A 27,908-nucleotide genomic window follows, 5' to 3' on the forward strand; every position below is an offset into this window, starting at 1 on the left:
GATGTGGTTTGTGAGTTTAACCCAAAGTTTACTGTACCAATATTTTTGGGCTTATTGAGAACATGTAGATAGAGTTCTGTTGGAAGATGTTGGATGTTATAGTCTGACAGTCTTCCAGTGTGGAAAACACTTGAATTTATCCTTGTAGATAAGTTTTAGACAGCATTGTCCACGTGAAATGTTAATATGAGATGTTTTAAATCTTATTTCTGTTGTGATGTAACATTTTTAAATTAAACCATTCTTCCTCTAATTAACACTTCAGCTTTTAAAAATTATTTTTTTTCATAAAGCTCATTTTAATTGGAGTAACATGTATTGCATGTTTTATGAAACACCTTCATTGAAAGTCTTGGATCCTTTCCATTCAGGTCCCTATAGACCCATCCAGTTTGAAAATACACTGTTTTATCCTCTTCTTAATTACAGTACTTGGAGCAACTCTCTGTTAACTGTTTTTGAATTCCAGAGGATAATGAGTCTACCAGAACTGAGAGTGTACAGCAAAAAACTGTTCACAGGAGGAAGTTTGCTGTTGCTTAGCTACCTGTCTTTTTAATTTGGTATCTCCAGCAATTCCATAATGACTAGTCCTTAAGCTGCTAAATGTATTTGTTCATGACAGACTGTACCATTCTGAACTGAATTTCACCTATGCATTACGGCTATTATTGTGGGAATAACGAGGGTGTTTGGAATGGCATTGTGCTGTGTGAATCACAATACCTAAATATGTCACTTACAGAGGCGGTTCCTACTGGTCAGTGCTACAGTGAAATTCAGAATAACTTTAGCAAAAAGTTGCCTCTGCTCCATCAGAGCAGTCCCAAATATGAACAAGTTTTGTGTAATCTGTAGGTAGTGCAACCAGTCTGTAGTGCAACCATTCTCACATCAATTTGAAACATAATAGTGATAAGATAATAAATTGCAGATCAAACTACTATGACATTTAACATGGTCCACTTACCATTTTCTTGCAAGTGAGAAAATGCCTGACATGTGAAAATTGCCTGAATCTCACAGAAATCTGCTGAAATAAGACTCTGAGCTAGGCAATAGTCATAGGAGATCTACTGACTTTTTTTTCAGCATCTGTGAAAAAAATTTACTCACATTAATGCTATCTGATCAATCCTAAAATTGATATAAAGAGATAGTTTATCTAGGCTTGTGGCCACAGAACTGGTATAAGCACAGAAAGAAATTCTGGCTTTTCTAAACCTTTTTCCAGCATGTGGATCTGAAAAGGATTTTCATTTGCTGTAAAATGAACTCTTTCTAACTATAATAGTCTTTTCCATTAGGAGAAATCTCTGTGACTCTTCCCCTTTTGCCTACACACAACAGCCACAGCAGCTTCTGCAGCAGTATGGGTGAGGCACTCGTGTGTTTCTGGGAGGGCATTCATCCCACCCCATACCCCATACCCCATACCCCATGTGACGAGCACAGCTGGCTGGCACAGGGCATGGGAGCAGTGGCTCCATGTCCCTTGCAGATGTCCCATACAGAGGTGCCAAGAGCAGCTTTCTGTAAAGGAACTCCAGCACTCCTTGCTGCTGAGCTGACGTGCCCACCTAGCCAGAGTTTTGTTATTGATGCTTTCTGTGTTGTATTTGTTAGGATTTTAGAAAGATGAACTTGTTAGTTTGACAACTAATTATATTTTAATTTAGTGGTGAACTCTCTTGGGAATCTATGAGCAAGTTAATTTAAACAAAATTAGGTATTTCAGCTCTTGCAGGTATACTTTGTGGATTTAAATGTGAATCTGTGTAATCCAATTTTAGATATTCATAAGGTTTTGATGTCCTCATGGAGAATACTGGCCTATTTCAGTATGATTTTGTGCTCAATTAACCATTTAGAGATATTGACTTACAGATATTCAACACAGTTGAATATTTTTGCCCTTTTATTGTGGTATAATATTTACGTGTGTATTTCAGTTTCTGGGTCTGTAAATCTTTCTTATTAGGATAATTTATTTTTAAGATTACTGAGTATGTAGCTCTTGTACAGCCTCATATAATTTTCGTCATGCCTTCATGGTTTTAATCCTTTACATTTTAACATTGCATCCCCTGACTTTAAAGTGACTATATATATGTCCTTGATTTCCCAGTGCAGAGCCACTGCTGCACTGGCCTCTCTTCCCTTGCACAATTCCATGGAGACTTCAGTACAAGCCATGACAAAATGTAAAACCATACTCATAGATCACCTTATAAATATTTATTCATATAAATTCTTTAAAGAAATTAAATTACGTGTTCTATACAAAATAGGAAAGAGAGGCTTTTAGTGTCACTGGCTGCAAATTGAAGTCATTTGTCTTGAAGGGTCAGGTGCCACTTTGTGGTAAGATACTTGTCTGAGATCCAAGAAGGGAAAGATTGATAGTACAAAGAGATTGATGGAACAGGCACTGCAATATGCATATGAAGTTACAGGTTAATTAGGAAGATTTAAACAAGAAAGTCCCTTTGTGTGGAGAAGTGTCATGTGTTGTTACTCTCAGAAGCGAGGTGTGCTGGCAGCCTTTTGAGCAGGCAGAGCTGATTTTCAGAGATGTTTGTGTGGAGATGTGCAGTTGTGAATGTCAGCGAGGTGGCAGATCACCAACAGCACACGCTGCAGCTGCTCAGGGAGCTCAGTGCTTTGCATACAGAGACACCTGCTCTGCTCACATCTTTGGCTTTGTGTGGTTGATGTAAATTATAATGCTGGTTTTGTGATTCCTGTATCAGAGTAAAATCATTAATATTTCAGACTGCCAAGTTCTGTGGGTGTCTCAGGTGATGTGACTATTTGTTCTACTTTTTAATTGCAGGCACAGCAGAAATTGCAGCACTTACAGAAAAATCCTAAAGCTAAGAATGTGTGGTTTATAAAGGGAAGCTGAGCAGTCAACAAACATTGTTTTTGTGTTGATAGGAAAGCTGTTTTGAAAGAACAGACACTGCAAACTGTTCCTTCTTTCATTAAAGTTCACCAGCCTCCCTGGTACATTTAGCAGAGAACAGCAAGCTTCTCTGTGTGTATTGATGCTGAAATTAAAACAGCAAAATCTTTTGTAACAGTTATTCACTTGGCAGAAAGAGAATTTTAAATTTGACTTAAATGCAACAAACCCAAAATGGTCTGTGCCCCTTGTGTCCCATTCTGCACAAGGACAAAATGGTGCAAATCTTTCAGCAAGGCAGGAATAAAAATCTCAGCAAGCGCTTCAGTATTTATTATCGTAATAGTAAATCATCCCTGTCTGCCTGGGAGACCTGTAAAACATACCTGCTGAGGGCAAGAGCAGGCACAGACCCGAGGGACTGTTACACTTCTAAATACTATAATTCTGGTATTTTTGTCACAATAGTCTTAACTAAAATTTTGCATTCATATAGTCACCTTATTTTTAGCCCCAGAGACAGATCTTGGGGTACATGGCAGCACTTACTTTCTACAATCCATTTCTCTATTCTCTGACTGTGAGTATCTGAATTTTGGTTTAGTAAGGGAAGGAAGAAGACAGGCAAGTTTTACCTTGTCTAGCTGCTACATGTAAGAGAGAAAAGGCCTTCAATTGCAGTGTATGGCTTTTTACTGAAGATGAAAAATTTGTTGAAGGGGGACAAAAGTTTTAATTGTAGAATATATTTCTACATTAGGGAAAGGCAGTTAGACTCAATGAGGCCCCTGGGAAATGTGATTGACTTTGAAAACAATCCTATTTTGTTTTATGATATTGCTGAAATGATGAGCCTTCACTTGTTATGTGGTCAGATACCTGTTTATTCACATAATTCTGAGTACAAAAGCAGCTGTAGAAAACAGGTAGTGGAAAAACAACACTCTCTTTTCTCTTTCACATTTTCACTTGTAGGAACTGTTTTTCATACTTAAAGAATTCTTCTCTTGTATTAACCTGAGACCAAATACAAGAAAATCTGTCAAAACAAATGAGTTGGAACACGTCCCACGATACCAATACACGCAGGCAAAGTGGTGTCTCAGGCACAGTTCCAGTGGCCTTTTTGTGGTACTTACCCTCCCTGCTTGAGTGGCAGCTTGCCTCCCATTAGCCTCCCCATCCATCACAAAGATGCTTCTACTTCAGGAAGAAATACAGCTTATTGGTATTGTTCTACTGCAAGGATTATATTTTTGCAGTTGATAAACACAGTGCACTTCTTATTGTGAGAGCTAATTACAAATTTTGTTCTTCTTTTTGTTTTCTCTTTTTTTTTCCAGAAACCAAAACAAAAGGACTGGCATCCACCTGGAGGATTTATTTTAGGACTCTGGGCATTGATCATCATGGTTTTCTTCAAAACATATGGAATCAAGCACATGAAACATGTCTTCTGAACTGGAGCAAAAAAGATACTTGCACTGGCTGCTACTTTGGGTTCCTGGGTATCTCCTGTGTTCCCTTCATGGGGATTATGGTTGTGTTGAAATACTGTGTTGACATCTCGCTTCTAAAGGTTCTTTTGAAGCCATCTCTTCTGCCCCTTTTTCTGGAAAGATTCTAAAAAGTGGTTTTAATGTTACTGTTATTTCACTTTGTCTTGATTTAAACATATTTTAATGCTTTTCTGAGCATTTTTTCTTTTTGGTTAAACTTAAAAAAGGGCAGGAACTAAACCCAGTTACAGGATTTCTGTGGTTGCTTCTGGATTGTAAATGGGCAAATTCTTTCCACCATACTTTGAAGTAAATCTTAGAAGAAGTCACCTCTTACTAAAGAAGTGGACATGGTGGAGAATGTTATTTAAGATGTCAATCTGTCAATAAAAACTTTAGCATGGCATATTGAAAGCTTTCTTCACAAAAATAAAAATACTCTGGAATATATTGATTTCTTTTTTATTATTATTCTTTGTTCCCTGTTAAATAAAACCCTTAGATCAGTCCTTTCACCTTAGATAGTTCTGAGTCTAGAATTCTATGAGTTGGTGAAAGTAAAACAAAAATTATATGACTTTGCTGAATCTACTTAAAAAGAAGGCCAAAAAAAGTGAAAGGACTTCACCATGTCCATTAGAAACCCTTCACAGATGTTGTATTTTCGCTGCATATAATATGGACTTGGATGCTTTCAGAATTTTCAGTGCACTGGATTTTGCACCAAAGAAAATCAGCTCTGGCATCAGGATGAAGAACATTATAAATTGTACCATTGTATTCTGTAGTTTCTGAGCCCCTAGAAGATGTGCTTTGTTGCCTGTGTTTTGTAAATTCTGGTTTGGCATATTGATGTGTTCTTCCTGGACATTTACTGATGAATGTGTGCTAGAGGGGTTTTGTCTGTATAATACAGTGATATTTGTGAAGAGCAAATCTGTGCATGTGTAGAAACACATCAGTCAGTGAGGAGAAGCTTTTGCCCTCTGCTTTTGGAACTTGTTCTCTACCTTAACCAAAATAAAGCTTACCTGACACAGTCATGGTGTAAGCACTACACACATATCACTAAAAGTTATTAGGAATTATCTATAATCACACATAGTGTCAAAGTTGGTATATTTTTCTTAGAATATGGTTCTGAGCATTTCCTATTGCACAGCACATACAAATCTGAGTGCATAAACATTTTGTCCTTTTTTTTTCTCTTCCAGCTTGATTGTGGCATCCCAGCCTCAGGTGAGAGGAGGTGAACTGTCAGAACTGTGTGAGCCTGGCAGGATGTGGAGAAGCCACTGAGGCTTGCAGAGAGCAGAGAAAACAGCAGTCTGGTGCAGCTCAAGAACTAAAGCCTTGTTTTTTTATCTCCAATGATTTTCTAGGCTTGGAGATGTTGAAGGTACAAAATGATCCAAAATGGGAAGGTAAACATTTGCCTACTCCACCTCTTCCTGGCACTTCTTGGTGAAGACCTGGGATTGTTTTCAGTAGCAGGGGCTTATGGCCCAGGAGTAGGGATTAGACCTAAAGCATTCCTAAAGTGGGGTGGATAATACTGGACTTGTCTTCTCAATGTGCTGATCAGAAGCTTTTATGTAACTGCTGATCTTCCCTGCTAAACAATGCCACTTAAAGGGAAAGAGAAACACCCTGTGGGATGGGTCTGAGCAGCATTCCTGGTGCTGGATGTCTGAATCTATTCACAGTGTGTTGGGTTTGGGGGTTGTTTTTTTGGATAATGTCCTTCAAAAGCAATGACTTCATATCCAAAATCTGATATAATGGTGATTTTTCATAAAATCAAAAAGCTGGTTTTTTTCCCCTGAGCAATTTCTAATACAACAATCAAGTAAAATCTGCTGTGCACAGACCATGTAGAAAAGTATAGAAATGAATCCTGCAGAATTCCTTAGAGGATTTGCTTAGCTTTCCTTTCCTAATCCAACTCTTTTTCAATTGTAGTAAATATTTTAATCAAATATTTATTTTATAGGCAAGTTTTGCTACACTTTAAAAAGTACACAAAGTCAAGTTGATAGAGCTTTGTGCCCTGCTTCATTTGCAGTAACACTTATTTGGACTCCTCAGGCCTTATTCAATTTTTCTCTTTCCCTCTTTCAGCCACCTTTTGCAGGAAGTGGTAGAAACATCTACAGAACTCAGCTGAATTTTGCCAGTAGCAGTAGATACCAAAGATTCTGGTTTTTTTAAAAGCTTATCTGCTTAGGGAAAAGGAGGCAATTAGGTGGGTTATTAAAATGCAATTTATGAATAGAGGCGCTCAGTAAGTCTGCATGTGAAGGTGATTAAATTGAAGTGAGAACAACAGTTTGACTGGAGTGCAGCAAACTCTGCTTCAGGCATTTTTAACATTTTTGTATGCACAGAAGTGAGGAGTTGAAATGGATCATTCTGAGACACCATCAAGTTGCCTACGCTACACCTATGAGACAGGATTTTCTATGCTGTGATAGCTTTTGTTCCTTGAATAGTTACAATCTGAAAGCAAGTACAGGAATGACACAGAATTGTCTGTAGATGTGTGTTGTATATTTATTTTTTTATTTAAAGTTAGTACCCTTTTCATTTTCCCCCGGAGGCCATCAAGCTCAGTTTGGAATGGCCTCTGGGAGTCAGCCATGGCACCCTCAGTCACAAACCATTTGTTGTGTGCAGGCCAAGTGTGCTTTGCAGTATGGATGCTTCCTCCAAGGTGCACAGATGATCTTTCTGATGGAATCCAGGAGACAAGCCAGGTGCCAGCTTCCTGATGCTTCTTTGCATGGGAACCTTTTGAGCAGAGTTGAATTTCAGCATTGTGTGACTCTGCATGGATAGGTCTGTGAACTAAGCGTGCCCATGCCTGCAAAACTCAGTGTATTCATGTCTGCACCCTGTGCTGTGGAACTGCACTGGCAGGTCCTGCAATGGGATTTTAAGATATTGTTTAGAACACTCATGGATGATAAAAATAGATGTTGGTCATTTCAGTTTTTCAGCTCTCTTTCAGGATCACATCTTAAAATGCATCTTTATTATTGAATGAAGAAAAGGTATCTCCCCAGTGCGGTTGTACTCACAGCCAGGTGCTCTCCTGTCCCCTGGAGTGCCTGTGACCAGGCCCAAAGGCTGACACAATGTGTGACCAAGCTGTGCTTCTGTTACAGACTGAAAAGTGAGGTTCCTACAAAAAATGAATGGAGAAAGAAACCTGGGCAGGGGGGAACACAATCAGTGTTTCTTGGTCTATTCCAGCAGAGCATTTTCATGTTTAATGACCGTTCTGATGAAATGCTGTTCTCTTGGCATAAGCCAATACCAGAGCCTGTTCACAGGTATCCTTACAAACATCATTAGTGATGCTGTGTCTCTTCTAGAGAGTGCAGGGATTTTTTCTTTCAGTTGGTTTTTCCTCCTGAAAGCTGGTATCTGTTATTGATTACAGAAAAGCAAATGCAGTCTGGGTCTAATTCTCTTGCTGAGTGCCTGCACACTGAGCCCATTTCAGTCTCGTTTCAGAGTCAGGGATTTTTATTCTCAGCTACCACATCCACAGAAGTAAATGGAATTTGTGGTCCAGTCTGCTCTCAGAGGGGCATCAATGCATGCTGAGTTGCACTAAATCAGTGATTTGCAGAGGGGCCAAGGCCAGGTTCAGCTGTGAATTTATCCTGGGTGGAGAGGATTTGTGCAGTGATAAGGCCAGGGAGGTCTTGCACTGTACTCCTGTGAGAGGGACTGGAAGGACCAGCTGAGGCAGGGCAGAAGTCTGCAGCTCTGGCAATCCTGTCAGCATGTCACCAAGGGTTTTTTTCATGTTACAGGACCCCTGCTTTCTCTTCTCTGATGGATTCTGAGAAGGAAGGAATAAAAAGATCTGAAAGCTTCCCTAATTATCCTTTCAGTGTAGCTGAGGAAGTGAGATGCTGCTAGCTTCTGGTAAATAGTGAATATTTCATCCATCTTTGCATTGTGAAGTCAAAAGCTTTTATGTGGTCAGGATTATTTGGACTTGATAAAAACAGATGAAGTGGAAGGCAATCCACAAAGTGAGAATGGTGCATTTCAGAGTCTGTGGTATCTGGAGAGAAGACAACCTTTGTATATGGTGCAGTGTGGGACAAGAAAGATCAGTGTCCTCATGTACAGATCTTCAGCCCTGTCTGTTACAGAGCTCTGTGTGACCTGGTAGAATTTTATCATGCTTCCAGACTAATTAACCTTTGGATTGAGACAAGCATAAAATGTTTCACCCAAGAGACTAATTTATCCATAAAGTTATGAACTGCAGAAAAAAGCAGTGTATATAATGAAAGTGTCTTCTCAACCATGTGAAGATCAAATTCAGGCTGCAGCTGACAGAGAGGGAAGTTGGGGCTCAGTACCCATAGTTGTCCTGCAGAAGTTTCTGTTCAGCATTCCACAAATGAATCACAGGTGCCACAAAAATTCTTTTTAACCATCACTTCAGCACTTCTATACCATGAGTGTAATAGTTTTTTGCATTTCTTAAGTGGTGAAAAGCAAATTTAAAAACTGGTGAAAGTTTCTCATAGAAGATTATATAACTTTAATTTATTTCTGCTTTCCCTCTTTCTGTGAACTTTTAAAAATAAAAAGCTTTCAGGAAACGTATCTTGAAAGTATCTGTGTTTTGTAACGAAAGCTTGCATAGGCTGCATAACATAGTCTGAAATCAGCATTTCTTAGAACTCATTTCACTTGCAAGTTCTTTAAGACTGAGTTACTTTTTCTCCCCTAAGGAGGATTTCTGCCTGATTTAGTGATTAAATTGATAATATTTAAGGTTTCCATTCAATGATGTATATCTATTAATGTTTGATTGTGCCATATTTTCTTCCCCATGCAGATTATAGATTTAACTTTTTTGCCTTTCTTTCTTTTCTGGTCTGTGTGAGAATAACACCAAAGCCTTGGCCAGTACTGAGCCAGTCTGGCTGCTTTGGCCAACAGGCTTAATAGATATGCAAATTGTACTTGCCTACATTATTTTGGTGATGTTGTTTACAACAATCCCTTGAACAAAAGAAGCCACATAAGAAGCAAACTGTTTGGACAGTGCAACAGCATTTTTCACACTGCTGTTGACACGGCTTTGGTGACAGCTCAGCAGAGACCAGGCTACCAGGCTGTGGTTTATTCAGGAGATTCATGGTGTGTCATACCAGTCTCTGTGACAAAACTGACTAATCTGGAATAGCAGATAGATTTCCTTTCTTGGTCTGACTTACTGGAATAATGCTCTTATATTAAATATCTGACTTAGGCCCAGTGGCTCTGCATATAGTGACTATTTTAAACTGAGGCTCTGTCCTTGATATCCAGCTCCAATGTAATGGTACTTATTTCCTTTGCCAAATGCTTTGACATTTACTAACAAAGAGCCTCACTAAATATTAGATTATGTTTGATTTTCTTTAAGTTACTTTTTCTGTACTGATTTTCCTGTTCAGGTTAACTTTGTAGCTGAAAATATTGTGGCTCAAATTGTGATGATTTTAGGGTCCCCTTACCTCCGTTGGTATTTATAATGCACATGGAATAGCAAATAGGATCTCTGGGGTCATCAGTATATTTGTATATTGTATTTTTTGCATTGTATATTGTATTACATTTTATACAAATGTATATTTGTATTTTTTGCAGTTCTTTTACATGCCCTTCTCTGGAGTGGTCCCTGTATTTATATTTTTTTACATATATATATATATAAGGCTTTCTGCACTTGTTGTTGCTGGTTTCTTTAATCTGCTCCTTCTCTGCAGCATCATTTGCAGTGGAGGGATGAGGAAAAGCTTTTCAGTGTTTCATGTAATGCACATCTACACATGTACAGCCAGTTAAAAAATAATGATGGTGTTGTCAGGATGTTCCAATTTTCTCCAACACAAATGGACAGTCTCACTCAGTATCAGTAACCACTTTCAGTTTTGGCCTTGTGTGCAGCCAGGATGCAATGGGGAAGCATATCCTCTTAGGCTATAAATCTGTTCACTGCTTTTGCCTTTGTGTTAAAACATAGACCTAACCTAAGATCTTGCCTTAAATGAAGCCACACCAAATGGTTCCCTTCAGAAATTCCTTTGTTTTGTTATTGACAGACTCTCACCATGCTCTATGTTTGGATCATAATAGGCTCCAACTGACCTGACAGCCAAAGTTAACTCAGCAAAGTCCTAAAACTTTATACCTTGCCACATATGAATTACTCCATTTATCTTCCCTGTACTTCAGGAAGCAGCTAGTGTCCTAAAAGTTACTCATGTTATCTTAACACCTGTCTGGGCTGTGTAAAGAAACTGGCAGATTTAAATAGCACTAGAGATGTCTTAAAGAAGACAAAGCTGTTCTCAGAAATGAAATTACTAAAATGACTTTCTGTGTCTGCTAAAAAGGGTGCAGTCTTGTTCTCCATATGTGCTGGATGCTTTGGCATTGCTGTCAGTAAAATGAGAATGCAGTTCCTGTGTTAGATCTCCCATGGAGAGTATGGCAAGGCTGGAACTGGGCTTTAGTGTACAAGGTGATGATCACTGGATACATTTTTGCATACTTTTCATCTATCTATTTATTTAAATGCAGTCTAGCTCCTGTGTCCTGCATCTAGAAATGGCCTATGGTAGCTACCAAGGGAACAGCATAGAAAAATAGAGGAAAATATATTGTGACATTTTTCCTGTGGAATTCTGCTTGTACCCTTAAGATGATGCTGCATCCTCTTAGCCTTATTTTCCTATGTTCAGAAAGGTTCCATAGAGTGAGGATCTCGTTTTTTTTTTTTTTTTCTGTGTTAACTGTAACTTCTTCGGAAGTCTTTTGCAAACCTAGATGTGGAATTCCAAGCAGATCCATCACTTGGATCTCTTTGTCCCCTTGCTTCAGAGAACCTTGAAGAACACTGAACAGATTTGCAAGGCAGAGGTTTGCTTACAAAAGCTGCATTACATCTTAGCCAATCTGTCTTCTTTATGACTCCTGATTTTGTTCTCACAGGTTGCCATCTGTTTTTCTGGATTGCTGGGCTTGTCTGTAGTTTTCCTGTCTGTTGCATTTTCCTGACAACTCCTGGTGAAAGCACTCACAGCAGACAGGGACACTGTGTTGGTGATCTCTGTGCAGCTTCTCTGGTGTGGCCTGGCCTTCAGAGCCAGGCAGGACAAGGGAGTGTCCCCTCCTCCCTGCAGTGCAGTGCAGCCCTGTGCTCTCCACTGGCCCCTGGAAGGGGCTCATCTCCCAGGGGCTGCTGGTTCAGGGCCTGGTTCCATTCTGCCTTCACCTTGGAGTTTGTCCCACAGATGGCCCAGGTGAAATCTCCAGCTTTGCTTCTGCTGTGATGCTGAATCTCCACCCACATGCTGGTCAAAGGGCATCATTTGACATTTCATGTTTTGGTGTAATTTTCAGTGCGAAAAACATTTAACAGTCTAGTGGTTTTAAGGATATTTAGCATAAGCAGTGCCATTTGACACTCATTTTAGAAAAGAGTCTTTGAATTGTATATTGTTCTGCTTCAGCACAGAGAAATTTCACACCACCTTAGACATTTGCCCTTTGCTATTTCCTAGAGTTTTTTAAAAGACTATTTCCTAGTTTTTTATTAAACAAGACTGTCCCTAATTTTTTTTCTTCTTACAAAATTCTGTGTTTGTTGTATGCAAGGTGTGTCTTTGCAGCAGGCAGCTGGAAGTTCAAAGTGATCAGTATGAACTAGCAGTCCAGGGAAGACAGAGGTATTGGTACCTGTAAGGTTTCTGTACTTCCTTTTGTTTTGCTGTACCTTTTGCTGCCTTACAAGTACTCTTTGTTCAAATGCTTATTTTTTTTAACCCCTAAGCTATGTTTTAATTTGAATTAGAAATTGTGTCTCCTTGCATCAGATTAAATAATTAACTTTCATTATAGAAATTATTACCAGCATTTTTGGAATAGTTTTTGTGGCACTTACATTCAGCTTACAGAATACTGCAAAGAAATCTGTGCATGACAGCCATTGCTATTGAGCCAGGACATTCCTCTGTCAGCTCCAGCCTGAGTTTGATCTAAAGCTAGATGGCACAAGGCACATTTCACTCCTTACTGTTTAGATTCCTCTCACCCCGTTCCCCAATGCTTTTCCAGCTATTTTTATCTTACTGTTTCCTTGCAACCTTAGAGGTATTTTGGGTAAAAATTACTTAAGTTTCCTTTGAAATCTGCCTGGAAAATGCAGCAGGGAAGCAGGAAGTCCCAGGGAAGCAGCTCCAGAAGGATTTTATCAGTTTCCTGCCTGTGTGAATGGAGATGGCAGTACCAAGTGTGTTCTGCTGGATGGAGCTAGGACTGCCAATCAGCAGCCCCCAGTTTCTCCCAAATCTTGTTCCAAGGCTGTAACTTGGTCTTAATTTTTTAACCTCTCCTTTCCTTAGTTTCCTTATGAAGAATAAAGTGTTAACTTTGTGAGGTCTGTAGCACTTTGGGTGGAAGGTTTCTCCATGTGCATCATGGTTTTGCTTTGTACCATGGTGCTGTCAGCATTGAGCCAACAGAACACAAAGCAGCTGTGGTAATTTTTGTTCTTAGTTGCAGAGATGTTTTCTTTATCATTCTCAATTCCAGTTGCACATATCATGGTGTAAGAGCTACAGTTCTTCAAGATGAAAAATATCTCCTGACAAAGGCAAGTGTAAAAGCCTGAAGGTATGTAAGGAGTTCAGAACTAAACTAACATAGATCTTGGAATTGCTGATATCTGTAAACACTGTTTTGCAACAGCTTTTAATATGTGAAATGATGCTCTGCAGATCATGAATCAATCAAATTATAGTGAAGAGTGTGAGATGACAGCATAAAGCAGAGAATGGCAGCAATGCCTAGTTTGTACTACTTATCCCTAGGCTGACAGCATTTTCTGTCATAAATCTGTTTGGTTTATAACTAGGCCATAAAACCTTACATCAGGCTGAAATGCAGCAGGATTCTGTAGTTCAAAAATTGTGCATTTGTAGAGAAATACATCAGTGATTTGTTAATTAAAATTGCAGTGCTTTAACAGTTATTTACATTTCATCTGTACTCATAACTTGTGCTTTTTGGACTCAATTTATGTTCCATGTAAATCTGTGTGATCTATTTAAAACTTGCTGTCTCCTTGCTTCATCAAATTCCTTTTTATATATACAGGTGTGACTTAGAAAATACTCCTTCATAATTTTTGTAATTAGATGGGGGACCTTGCTGAAACTTCACAGGAGGCTGATGAGACTAAAGTGAGTTTGGGCTTGTTTTGTTTAAAATATGTGTAGGAGGGTAGCAAGAACGCAGAGCTATTAACAGAAACTGAACAAGGAATGAGTTACAATGCTTAGCTTGGCTGTCTTAGGAGATTTAGTGCCCTTACATTTCATTCCATGTTTCTTCATATTCTTAGTGCTTCCCCATATATACTTGACACTGAGCAGTCTTGCAGACAGGGAACAAGCCTGTGGAACACTGGGGTCTGGCAAGTCTCTGTTTCTACAGAATACTGGAAGTAGACCAGTGTACTCTATCTTTAAATGATCGGATTTTAACAGTAACATAGCTGAACATATAGCATACACATCTTGCAGCCCTTGAGTGGTGGAAAAACTAAGAGCTCTAGTTTAAAATGAAAAGATCTTTTTATTATTGTATCAGTAATAAAACAGGGACAGAAGCATCAGAGGACCTACTGTGATCTGTACCATGTCTTGCAGTCACATTAGAAACGATCTGTAAATTAGTTTGACAGGTTTCATCAATTGGGGCAATATATGCTGCATACACACCCAGTACACATGTTGAAAGGAATGTTCAAACTGCCATTAGTTCAAAACCCATTCTGTTTTTTATAGAATGCAGTGAAATCAAGTGGAAGAAATAAAACACCATCAGTGAAAGAAGGAGAGGTAAACACCAGCTGTCAAGAGAAAGGTAACATGCACTTGGCATTCAGTTTGTAAGCTGAGTGGTGTGTACCACGAAGAACACCAAAATAAAGCTTTTAAGGCAAAATACAATATAGATTCTTACTTTTTGATAGTGGGCAGGGCTGCAGCAGGACAGTGGCTCTTGGAGACTTGCACTTCAGGTTCAGGCAGTGTTACAGAGGTGACACCAGTTGACCCCTGCCAGGACAGTTCACTTTATCCTCAGACAGCTGTATCTGTGGGGCAGCTGCAGCTATTGCTATCCAGTTTTGGAAAGAGGAAGACCATGGGTTATAAGGGGGTTTAAATGAGTGTTTGGTCCAGTTCTGTGTCTCACCTCTGAGGTTCAGCTTCTTGGATTTAGGTGTTTAAAGGTAGTATCTTTGTTCTAGCTTTTGCACTTGTCTAATGAGAGACACTTTTCATCACCTGAGATATGTTTCATGCAATAGTTACTGATTACTTTAAAAAAATTTGAGATTTGATATTTGTGAAGCAAAAGGAAAAGTAATACTGTAACTGAAATCTTCTTTATTCACAAGCCACATGTAACCCAGTAATTCCCCCTGTGAGGTTCCATACACAGCATGAGCATTGTCCTTCCCCTTTGTCTTGCAGGGACTCACCACATACAGGGACTTTATGGAAAAAAAAAGCAGAGTTTAACTTTGCTCCTCTCAGGAGGACAATTTTGTACTCATGGAACACTTTTCACATCCCAGCTTTAGTGTGATCCAGAATCTCCGAGATCAGTGATGATCTTGGGACAGTGGAAAGCAGAGATTTTTGCAGGTGCAGCGCTGTGATCTCTCTGGCTACCATGACTGGTATTGTAGTACTGGTAGTTTACCTTCTTCATTCCAGAAATTTGATGACATTGTGCTGAGCAGCTGTGGCCTGGTTCGTAGTCAGTTGCCTCAGGGGGGTTGCTGGCAGCCTCTTGCAGGAGTACAAGAGGCAAAACAGAACACAACTCCTCCAGCCTTAGCTTGTCTTCACTGAGAAGCTGCTGCCATGGCCAGTGGGGGGGTTTGGCTTTTTGTGGATAAATTTTGTTTGCCCTCCTTCCTCCCACCCCTATTTAAAAAAACAGCAGCTCGACAGCACAGCAGCAAATGCACATTAATATCAAACAGAATTTTCACTATAATTTTCCTATTAACATAAGATGTTAGAATGTAAAGTGAGCTGGATCTGCGCATGGGACCACTCTTGCTGTTAAAGGCTTTAGGCTGGAATGGAGCTCAAAATTCTTAGAAGAAATCCAACATTTCTTGATCAAATATTAATTACATGCCATATCGAATTATATATTTCAAACAAGTTTTATAAATAAAAAGCTAGGCCTTTCAAACCATCAGCAATATTAATTTTGGATTTAAAAGATTATGAAAGATAACCACATAACTGTGAATTAGAAAAATACTGGCCTAGGTTCCATAAAAACATCCATTAAATAAATACGGAAAGTTTTCACTATGAAAATTCAGTGGCATCGTACTTTAAAAAGCCATAATGAGTTAAAGGTGCCTTAATGACACTCAGATTGTGTTTCATGAATCACAAACACACACAGGACGTCAGATGGCCCCAAAAGGTGACAGACTGGGTTCATACAGTTCAACAGCAAGTACTGGGGGTGTGTGCTGCTCCTCCATGCCATTCCTGCCTGCTGCTCCTGCCCGTGCCAGCTGCACACCCTGGGACCCTTCTCCTCCAGGCTGCCGTGCTGGCCCACAGCCCAGAGGCTCCTGTGGGAGGTGCCATGGCTGGGTCTGTGTCCATGTGTCCATGCTCAGGCCAGCGGGCTGGGTCTGTGTCCGTGCCTCAGGCCAGCGGGCTGAGTCTGTGTGTCCATGTGTCCATGTGTCCGTGCTCAGGCCAGCGGGCTGGGTCTGTGTCCGTGTGTCCATGCTCAGGCCAGCAGGCTGGGTCTGTGTCCATGCTCAGGCCAGCGGGCTGGGTCTGTGTCCATGTGTCCGTGTGTCCGTGCTCAGGCCAGCGGGCTGGCCTCGGGCTGGGCTCCAGGCAGCGGCTGTGGCTCCCAGTCGGGCTGGAAGAAGCGGATGTCGAATGTCCGAGCCCAGTTCTCGAAGACGCGCTTCTCCGTGAGGAAGCGGTGGTGGCTGCCCTTGCGGCCCCGCTCGTGGGAAATGTACATTGTGCACTCGTCTGGCCCCAGAGGCTCGTAGTAGTGATAAGGTACTGAAAGATGATTAGGATCCCTGTGGAAAAAAGAAAATAGATGGAAGCCCAAGATGTTCTTTCTTGTTGATTGAAAAGATGTTATCTTTAATGAACTGATGGGCTCAAATCCACTTTTCCTCCCAGTTAAACCATGTAGCTGGTTTTTTTCTTGCATATCTAATACATCAGAATGGGGCAAAGGTGTTTTCTTTGCTTTTTCTTTTGCTCTCCTTTAATCCTCTTCCTCCCAGCTAAATGAAGGACAGCAGTAGCTCAGAAACAAGGGAGAGTGCTGCAGAGCTGTGTTACTACTATGAAATTTGAAGTAAACTGCTTAAAAGAGATTTAAATCAGGATTGTAATTTGTTAAAGGTCCTGCAGAGGTATTTCCTGAACTGGGGAAGAAAGAGAAGATGACAAAGGGAGGTGGTGATCTGTGTCACGTCAGCTCAGCTGAGCGTTCCCAGCGTGCTGCGCGAGGTTCCGAGAGCACAGCTTCAGTGAGAGTCTGCTCGCCAGGTCAGTGCTACAGGCTGATGGTGCTGGCATTTTAATCAAACATCTCATGCACAAATTATTTTACAACAGTAGTTCTCATGTATCTAAGCTAAAAATTAAACCAGTTCACCCATAGTATCCATCTGACCTTGTGAACCCGTTCACATTTCCCAGCGGGAGATGAGTGACTCGTGCTGACACACTGGATATGCCAAACACCAATTAGATACTTAGGATAAAGTTCATTTTAGCAGTTCTGACCTCAGTGTTTCCATGTAACATTCTGTAAATGGCACATCTGTATTATAATAAGCCAGAGCAATTCATTCTTCTTTTATTTTCATCTCTACCTGTACCCATGATGGTTTATTACTTTGGGCACGGGCGTTTTGGGCTGACAGGAACTCACACTCTCTCTGTGTCATAAATACTAAGAGAGCAAGCTGTCCCAGACGGAATTACCCAGTTGTATCCCTCTCTCCCTGATTGCTACCAGCTATTTTGCTGTAGCAGAAAATTTTCCAATATCAGCATTTAGTGAAACCTTGGAGCTGTGCTGTGTTACAGCCTGAGCTGAACAGGACCCCAGCACAGAGCAAGAAATCTGATACAGGCTCAGGGCTGTCAGCTCTAATATACAGTTGATTATTTTCATTTTGAAGAGCTAATATTTAAGGTCACTTTCAATTGAATGCATCCACAATCTGTCAGTAGTCTGTGCTGGTCATTATTTTTACTGTGTAATTCTGTCACCTACGCAATTTTCTAATTTTTCTTATTTTACCATTATCCATATTGTATATGCAGAGTAATGTATGATATTGCTGCTGCTTCCCATTTGTGCCTTAGATTAACGTTTTAATTCGATCAGTCTGCCTTCCTTGTAACACAACGTGGTGATCAATCTTACAAGACCAGAACAACAATAAAATTACATTTCTAGAATAAGATGGATTCTAAACTTATTAAATATATTCTCACTGGAATACATAAGAGTGAAACAAAATCCTTCATCACCTCACCTACAGAAAATGCATTTGTAATCTAAAGCTGCCCTTCATGTAGAAATTTATTATTTCTAAACTACAACTATTAGAACTCAATCTTCAATTAATTTTTCACTTTTTTGATACATTGGACCTCTTATTGTCACTTAAATGAATAATTTGTATGGTTACTATAAATCTAATAGGATACATTTTCATGTGATGTGTTTTTGTTAAGAACTACTAAACAAATAGGCCTCTGCCCTTCACACAGACTGCTCCTCCTTCTTGCACTAAAGCTGGATTTTGTTCTTGAGTCCTCAACCTGTTTTGCTTGGTATAAATTTACTGCTTTAAAGTTAGGATTAGTAAAGTTGAAATCATATGTCCAACAGACTTGGGAAATATGCAGCCCCAGTTAAAGGGCAAGGTGACCCTCTCAGGCTGCAGGTCCCTCCAGGCAAGGTGGTTTTGAAGCCAGGGATTCCACATTCCATGGAAGGCTCTGAACTAACACCAGTGTGTCCTAAGTGGATGTCCTTAGCTCCTGGCAGGCTGTACCAGGTCGCTGCATCCTGTGCACCATGCCACCAGAACCAGCCCAGAGGCACCTGGTGCACAGGGCCTGGCAGGTGAGAGGGGCAGGAGCTCAGTGCAGGCAGCCTGTGGGGCTCAGGCCTTGTGTGCAGCTCTGCTGGCTGAGCTGGGGCTGAGATCAGGGCAGGAATGGGGGCTGCTGGCTGCAGACCTCTCTAGGAATACTCTGCAGCTGACTGAGGTTTTAAGGCTAAATTCCAAAAGCTTTTAGATTTGAAATTCTGAAGGGTATTTACATATGGAGGGCCTTCTCATTTTATGGGACCTCTGGATTCCCCCAGATTGCATGCTGGTAAGCTTTGGATTTGAATTCTGGCTTGAGTACACCATAACCCAAATTAACTGCACTGTGTTATCTTCTAACTCTGCAATTAGCTTGTGTCACCAGCGAATGAAATGCATGAGTAATTTCTATAAGGAAATTGCTTGCCACCTCATTTATTAACATTAAAACAGATGCTGTTTTATCACTGACTGATACTGGACATTAATCAGTATTTTGTCAGACTCCGCATGCATATTAATAGCACAGCTGGGAGGAATCTCTGGAAGTTCCTCTGTAAGATATCCTGTGCTTCCTGCCAGCACAGCACCCGTGGAAGTGCCTGTACCCCTGTCAGTCAGCTGCTGTTTGCCACTTGAGTGCACATTTTCCCACAGATGGTATCCACCTACAGCAAAAGCTGGAGGTACAACACAAAAGAAAAAAGGCAGGGAAATCAGGCCACCCCATACCACATTCTGGTCAGCCTCTTTCCTTAGAAATGAAGAGCCATGCTAAATCAACCCTCTAAAACTATAGGTACTGACATACTTTGTAAAATAATTCGTATTTTGATGTGTGAGTAAAGTGCCATTTATATGTTGAGTGATGGGCAAGGTGTTGTGTCAGGACCATGAAGATTTCTAGATAATCTTTTGCCTGCTATTCCCAGGATCTTCTTTTCCTGACCTCCATAATTAGTCCTGTCTTCCAAACCATGTATGCATTTTGTTATTAAGCTAATGAGGTGAGGCATATGGACCAAAGAGCAGGACTAGCTCACATACAGCTTACAGTTTCTCATATGCTCCAGGAAATGTAACCAGCAACAACTGCTGCTTTGCATTTGATTTAAAGGAACTGAAAGTGAAGAGAGAGAGAGGTAAGAAAACACTAAAGTATTTCAAATACCAATTTTCAGGTGAATTATCATGAAAAATGACCTGGCAGTCAAATGAGGATTCTTACAGGAAAATTATCTGGTTCAATAACTGGAATGAAAATTATTCATATTAGTTAAAATGAGGCTCAGAATTAAGTTTTAAGTTTCTGGGAGTTCCAGAATGCCCATGAAGAGGAGAAGAGTTAAAGAGGGTTCATCTCACTAACCTCCTGAGTTTTCCTTGTGTACAGGAGTACCCTGAGACCTGCAGGGAACCAGCCTTTCTGTCCCTGCTGCCGTAATGCCACAGACAGGGGCTGGAATTCCTACAAACTCACTAAGGCTTGTCTTGTCCTTCCCAGCCCTGCTGCTGAGCACCCACAAAGGGAAGCAGCAGCCCTGCAGTGCCTTCAGGAATTGCTGTGGTATCTGGCACCACTGTCAGGCTGCTACTGAAGGGAGGCAAGAGGAGAATCCAGCATGTCCCAGTTGAGGAGTGAGTGCTGTTCATGCAGGGCTGCCAAAGGGAGTTCTGAGAGGGAAGTGCTTCCCATCTGGAAAGGCCTGGATTGGATCCCTGGGCACTGGAAAAAATACAGCAAGATGTATAGCTTGTCTGTCTTGGGACAAAAGAGTGAGAGGTGTGCACACTTCACAGAAATGTGTGCAATGTGCATGGAAGCACAAGCTTTCATCTTATTACAGAGGGCACAAGGCAGCATGAGAGCAATATCAAGCCATTAACCCTTACTACAGCATAAATCTGTAGGAAGCAAAGGGGCTTGAAATTACTTATAGTTTTGTTGTAAAGTACTAGAAATTTATAATAATTAGGACACCAAGTCCAGTTCAGCTATGAAACTCAGTGTCCAGTGAAAGTAAATAAAAATGAATCTAAAACACCTTGTTGCAAGTAATAGAGACAAATCTTTTAGTCTGTGCTCCAGACTCCTGCACTAAACTATTTTTCCTGCACGGGTGCAAAGCAGTTTGGTTAATGATCTTAAGCTAATAATTTGTAGCAGAATCAACAGCATGAGATTCCTGGTACCTTTGAGGTGTCCTTCACGTTACAAATGTGACACTAATTTAGTTCCATGACAGTGATCACCACACTCATTACTTATTCTAGAAATTAATACTTAAAAATGAATGGGTATCTATCTGCTGAAGTTATAAATTTGGTGATACTAATTATGAACAGAAATAAGATTTCTTAGTGGTTTTTTTTTTCAATCTTAATGATTCTTTACTTGCACAGCAAGTAGGATACCCACACACACACATCTAGCACACACACATTTCAGTTGTTTTGTTAGGATTTTTTGTTTTGAATTTTTTATTTTAATAGTAGATTCTTATTCTGTCTGACTGAAAACCAGGAAATATGGCTTACGATTACAGAATATTTCTTTCTGTTATTCTGTTCTGTTGTGTGATTTCTTTCAAGGAAAGCACTGTTTTAACTTCTTAATGAGTGGCTGAAGAGCCAGCTAAGAAGGTTAACTATATTTATGGCAAGAAACTCCTTTCACAGATCTTCATGGACAGCTTCTTCCAGGCATGGCAACTACAGTTTTCCCCTTCATTCCCTGAGGAATCAAGCTGAAGTAAAGACATTTCATATTACTTTGATTAAGAAATGACCTTTTCCCTTTTTAAAACCAGGTGTGTGTACCTTTATGTTAGGATTTTTTTATGCAGGCCGTAAGAACAATTACATCTTTCACTGGCAGGACTGATCTACAGCCTTTCTTGTGTTATAATTTAAGTCCATTTGATTTCAGTGTATTGATTCTATGAAAGCCTTTCATATGCTCTCAGTGACATTTTTAGTCTCTCTCAAAACAGTTTGTTAGGGTTTAGCTGGCTTTTTATAATATGTATCTAAACTATTCTGACTTTGTCTGAAATGTAAGGATTACTCATTATTTTGCAGTAAAATGCTGTCTTATGTATTTTTAGATCATCAGTTTAAGAATTACTTCCATGTGCCATGGGAATACAGCCCCTTCTGGAGTAAGACAGACCAGCCACTTACAGAAACTAAAGTAGTATGTGTTGGCCAACTGAGATGACAGAGGAACGAGATGCTGTGGAAGGTATTTGTTGTCTGGCATATCTGATCTAGTTTGCAATTTTCCTTGGAGAATTCATGCTGAAGTCTGGCAGTACATCACAGCATTTATCATCAGTATTTTGTTACAATTTGTAGAAATTCTCACAAAGCGGAGTTTAGTGTTGACATTTTATGCTGTGATTTCTTTGGGGATTTCTACAACGTGCCCAAGACAAATGCAGATTCCTGAATGATCCCTGTAAGTGCTCAGAGGAAAGTCAAAGCAGTCCCATTCTTGGAGACTGACCCAGCACTGCAGCCTTGCCCTCCCTGCCCCTGAAAGGCATCTGGAATTACCCAATGAACCACACTTGAGACAGATCACTACTAGAAAATTTAAGCAAGTACTTCTTGGTGAGAGGGGCTTGTGAGCAGGTGATGAAATGCTGCACTGAGGCCTTGTTCCAGACTGGCTCCAGCTCTTCCCAGGTCACCCAGCAGGACAAATGGGATCAGCACCAGCTGTGGGCAGGAACCACTCAGTGCTGGGCTAGTGCTGGGTGGGCAGGTGAGACTTATGTCAGCATCAAGACTGCTGCTGTAATACAAATTTGTCTGTGTTCATACTGGTACCTTGTGGCTAATGCAATTTTGGTCTAGCACTGGAAGTTCTGGAGCCTCTCCCTGTGTCACTGATCCACAGTGGGAAAAGCTTAACCAGGAGCTGGGGCCTGGGTGCTGAGCATGGCTGGAGGCAGAAGGGGGCTGGAAAAAGGCACAGGCTGTTGTGTGTACAGCAGCTCCCACTGGCACAGTTGTGCTGCCTCTGCCTCCTGTGACCCGCCCCTGCCATGCCCAGAACAGGATCACAGGACTGATTCTCTGGGGCCAAATTCATGGGACGGTTCCTGGGCACCATTTAGGAAGCTGCAGGATTGGCATTTGTGTGACAGAGGTACAATAATGTTAATTTGAGTTGCACAGAAAGTTCAATTTAGAAACTAGTCACTGAGAGAACACTGTTCCTCTATTAATTTGGGGGGAACTCGAAAAACAAATTAAAAGTAATGTTTTCCCGTACTTCTTTCTTCAGATTAATTTCATGCCAATTATTCCATTACTTTTAGCTGATAAATATTCAGAGACTAAAAGAAAGCAACAAGATGGATTAATTCTCCCACAGTACAAACAAATTTTTAAAATATTTTATATAACATAATTAAATGCTGTTTGTTGTTTTCAGAATGAGATCATGGGGCATCTCATTAATTGCTTTAAAAGGACTGAAGACTTGTTGCAAAAGAAAAAGATTAAAAGATTCAGATATTTATCTGTAACATTAACTTTGTTGGCTAATAATGGTTCTAAAATAAATCCTACCTGCAGAAATCCGGTGGCACCATCCCATAAACATTTATCCTGTCACAGAGCTCTAATGCGATAGTCATTGTGAACCAGCCCGTGCTAAGCCAAGTGTTAGATATCTTCCTGAAAGCAAAAACATAATTAAGTTTCTAAGCTGGCAAATAATTCTCGAGATTTATTTATTTATTCATTCATTCAGAAGCAATTTCTCAGCATTTTCTTCATTCTTGTAAAAGGCTTTGAAAACTGGGTAACCAAGACTCCTTTGCTCATCCACCTTTTAATGATTTTTTGGTGCCTCCTGTCAGTGGAACCCTGGGCAGGAACTTTCCTCACTGTAATTAATTTTAAGCACAGCAACATTAATATTTAGCTGACCTTCTGACTTGGTTTCTAGAAGCTCCCAGCCTGGGAAATCATCCTAGGAGCCACCCCAGGTGCCATCCCTGCCCGAGGGGAGCCTGACAATGGGAATGAGAGCGCTGGCAGGGAGCCCCTAGGACAGCATCTCTCCTGCCTTCACTGCAGGCTGGGACATGGCTTTAAAAGAAGCTCAACTGATCCCAGTATTAATTAGGCAAAGTAGGAGATACCAGCCTGTAACTGCTCACAGATGTAAGGGATTTAAAAGTTGTGTTTAAATTTTGCTCTATCACAGGTTCTTATCTGCAAAGGTTCACTCAAAGGTCTCCTTTAAAATGCTATTAAAGAATAAACAGGAATTCTCCCTAATGGCTCCTCACCCAGCTAGGAAAGTCCCACAGGAAGAAGTTGAGGCTTGTGTTATCTGCAGCCCAAATAGTCCTCAGATCCCTGCTGACTGCCTGTCACAGTGACAGGCTCTCCCTTCATCTCCTACTAAAGCTGAGGCACCAGGGGAGCAAGTGCAGGCTCTGGGAAGGCCTGGGCACTCTACCTGAATATATTAATGTAGGACCTACATTAATCCCATTCCCTCACACCTGCATCTGCCAGATACCTGTGAAACTTGGTCACAGCCCCCCAAAAAAGCACAGCAGAAAACATGGGATTCTCTTCAGAGAAGTCACCAGGGAATCCCAGGTCCTGGCCCAAGTTCCAAGGCCATCTTTTACAGTTTACCCAGTGATAGCAGGATGTGGAACACTCTTGGAAACAGGGACCTGAGGCCACAAAAGCCACTGCGAGCAAGTGCCAGCAATCACTAACATCTAATTCAGCTGACAGGAGCCACCACACAGCTTCCAAGCTAATGCTAAACAAGCTGGTTCCAAGTAGGTCACCTACAGGGCAGTAGGAGGAGATGTTTTGAGCACTGTCAGATTGAGGAATGCCTTGTACCAAGGTTTCCCATTTCCTCAGGGAATCAGACTACCACAAGGAAAAAAAAAAAAAATGTGGTGGTGTCTGTGCCAACTGCTTAAAAAGACACTTCTAAACATAAGGGAATTCTTTGACTAACTATGCCTGGAGGATGCTGAGGAGCCTAGGTAATTTGTCCTGTCCTTACTGGATTACCTGGTAATGTTTAAACTCCCGAAACACACATTTTTACTGCTCCTGACACACCAGACTTTCAAGCTAAGCTAGCATTTGGAGAATGACATGTTATAAGCATCTCATTATTTCAAATTATGGGGCCTTATTTATTTTCTGACTGTGCACTGAAGCTTGGAGGGGGTGGTGCAGTTTGTCACAATGTCAGAGCTGGGTCATAAGCTCAGTGGAGGCCTTCAGGCATATCAAAAATATACAACAGTGAGAAATTTTGGCTCAAAATAATTAGGAAAAAGAATGGTAGGGAAAAGCCGAAAAAATTTGTTTCTCTGCCACCTGAGCTCTGAATCGCTAGATAATTCAGGAACATGTTCAGGCTAAGAGTGCTTTGGAGCTTGCACAAGTCTGCTGTTCCAGGTGCCCAACACTTACATTCCAAAACCAAGGGAGCCATTGCAGCCAGACACGACCAAAGCTTTGCCCAGGGCAGGACACTCAGCTAGGCTCTCTGCTTTATTTTCTGGGTTAGCTTCCTTTCTGCTTACACACACTTAGGCTGTCATTTAGTGTTTTCCAGAAACAGGAAAACAACTGAATATAACTAAACTGGCTTAGAAGCTGAATAATCAAATAAAGATTCAAAAATTCATTCAAGTACCTCTCTGCCCTCTTTAAATACCATGTCTGTAAGGACAGCAACACAGAAACAGGGTTACAGTGTCTTGCATTTCCTAAAAGATCTAAGCAAGAGTCCAACAAAAGAATACTATTTTTATACCTAATCAGCAGTAATGAGAGAATATGAAGAACTGTCATGTGCTTATTAGGGGAAATTATCAGATATTCTCTTATATGATGAACTAACACACTGTGCTGATAATTCTGTAGTGCACACTAAATTACAATTAAAGGCCTTTCTGCTCCACCAGAATCTCATTTATAATCTCTTTGGAAATACTCTTCCTGCAGTTATTTCATTTATGCTGCTTTTATCTAATTACTATAATATTGGTTCTGAATCGTATTTTTTTAATGTACCCTTATTCAATTATAAAGTTATTTTCAAGTACAGTTGCTTTATAATGCCAAATGTATTGCTCTGCAGCCTTTGTCTTTCACCATGCTATTTAACTGGCAATGTTTTCTGAAGGTTTTTCTTAATTTCAAAATAATTTTTTTCCAAAAAACACAATACATCCAATTACCTTTCTTCTCATCATTTTCAAGATGGAAATTAATAGTCTGATTCTTGCAACCTTGCAATCATGCTTCTCTCTCCCTCATTTATTTTTTTGTAGGCACGAATGTCAAGAGTTCAGCAGAAACCCTCCAGGGAGCAGCAGCATTCTGGGCCTTACAATGTTCTGCTCCTGCCCCCACAAATTATTTCCTATCCATGTTTCTTTTCATTTTCCCTTTCTTCTGTGCAGCTTATTCATTTATTTTCATCTCCTGTTATAATCTTCTTAGCCCTTCAAGTATGCTGTCTGTGCCCTCTAAAGGAGTGGTTCATTCAGAGCAGAGCCTGCAGTTTATTAAAACCAACAGGGCCTGTTCCTCAGGCTGACTTTTGCTGGCATCTGCGTGCCCTTGATTCACTCTGAGAGTTCCGGGTGCCCATGACTGAGTTCACTATAAACTTGTTACAATGTCATTAATGGCTCAAATGCCTTGAGAATATTTCAGGACGTGAGCCTGGTGCCTGTGCAGAAAAAGAAATGCTTCCATCACACTCACTACAGGCCTCTGGCTCTGGATGGGTGATGCAGAACCAGAAAGAGCAGCTTGCCTGAAATTGCACAGCATGTGTCAAGAAAAGAACAGGATGCTGGCAATGTCAGGGAAGGAAGGGGACCCTGGCTGCCCATGGCAGAACTGAAGTTCTGAGAGTGAAGCAGGAAGGGAAGCTGTTCCTCAGAACTGGGAACAGCACGTGATCCTGCCCTGGATCACCAAAAGCACAGTCCAGGAAAGGAGCTGGCAGCGTGCATTCCTTGTGTCCAGGGCCTCCCCCTGGGGCTCATGGTGGCCAGGTTACAGTGCAGTTTGTTGGCTTGCATGCCTTTGTAAATACTGAGCATACAGATAACCCTCTGCACATTGCTTGAAGAGCTCAAATGCTTAATTCACCTTCTCACTCTGCTTTACTCTGGAAAAGACAAACACATCACAACTGGCAGGGTATCTCCTCTTGTTATCCTTCCTTCTTGTTCTGGCAGAGACCCAAATACACCAGTTGGAAGATGAAGAGAAGAATCTTTAATGTTACAATTTAATGTTACAAAACTGACCAAGTTACTCTGTGCTCTGGTTTGAGCCTGAATCAGCTATAAACTCAGATCTGCTATAACTGAACAGACCTCTGCAAGCCAACCATGTGGGGTGTGACAAAGGCAGCAAATGCCAAGCAAACATTGCCTTCAGCTAAGAGGGTACAACAGTTTCCTCTAACACTGGTTCTGCCTTTTTCATGTAGCCCAGAAAATGAGATCTGTGCTCGAGACCATGACAAGATCAATCCCTGTTCAAGCTTTGGTGTGTATGTTTTGTATTTGTAAGGTAGAACATCTGACTGTGAGTTACTACACAATAAACCTACTCTTCATTTGTATCTAAGTGGGGACCCTGTGCCATTTTTACAGCAGCATATTTAATAAGTAAAAAAAATCAGAACTTCATTAAAAATAAATGTCTTTCATTCTGGGAAGTCTTTAGTTTGAATGCCCATTTTCAAACATTATATCTGAAAATATTCAAGTACTGCAGTGGGTCACTTACTACAAATTTGATTTGAAGATCAGCCTACAAGTCTCATAAACAGTCTCATAAAGATGTAACTATCATAATAACTTTCCATTTTCCAGTTGCAAATGTAAGATGAACTGTTCTGAAGCACCTAATGTATGACTAATGTTTATTTGTTTTACAAGAAGCTTTACAGCTGCAATGTTCCAAAAATGCTTAAATTCAATAAACAGCTATTATAATTCACTGGATGGTGGCATTTCCTCTATAAGAAAACATAACCTATCCATTCTAATTTTTCAGAGTCAGTGGAAAAAACTTTAATGTATATTACCCTAAAGTGAGATTTAAATAGTTCCTGCCTCCTTGACTCCATAAACATTACATGCAGACTCTGGTATTCTAGACTGATGAGGCAGTGCTCCATACAAATCATTTTGATGTGTATTTTTTACTTATGTTATCAGTGATGTTATTTGGCATGTCATGCCACATT

The 27,908-nt window shown here is 40.5% G+C and overlaps 2 protein-coding genes across 2 annotated transcripts in view; one reads left to right on the forward strand and one right to left on the reverse strand.

Moving 5' to 3' along the window:
• The window catches only part of PIGK (phosphatidylinositol glycan anchor biosynthesis class K), a 70,106-nt gene extending 65,249 nt beyond the window's left edge, over positions 1 to 4,857 (forward strand). The window contains 1 exon segment of the mRNA XM_059477701.1: positions 4,252 to 4,857. Within this exon segment, the coding sequence (XP_059333684.1) occupies positions 4,252 to 4,368 (117 nt within the window). The 3' untranslated portion in view covers positions 4,369 to 4,857.
• A 9,190-nt stretch (positions 4,858 to 14,047) lies between these two features.
• Positions 14,048 to 27,908, reverse strand: part of ST6GALNAC5 (ST6 N-acetylgalactosaminide alpha-2,6-sialyltransferase 5) — a 67,187-nt gene continuing 53,326 nt past the window's right edge. Inside the window, exons 4-5 of the mRNA XM_059478073.1 lie at positions 23,207 to 23,314; positions 14,048 to 16,579 (exon numbers count right to left, since the gene is read on the reverse strand). Coding sequence (XP_059334056.1) covers positions 16,348 to 16,579; positions 23,207 to 23,314 — 340 coding nt within the window. The 3' untranslated portion in view covers positions 14,048 to 16,347. The remainder of the gene's footprint in view (positions 16,580 to 23,206; positions 23,315 to 27,908) is intronic.

This window comes from Ammospiza nelsoni, chromosome 9 (assembly GCF_027579445.1).
Source record: "Ammospiza nelsoni isolate bAmmNel1 chromosome 9, bAmmNel1.pri, whole genome shotgun sequence".
Classification (NCBI taxonomy): Eukaryota; Metazoa; Chordata; class Aves; order Passeriformes; family Passerellidae; genus Ammospiza; species Ammospiza nelsoni.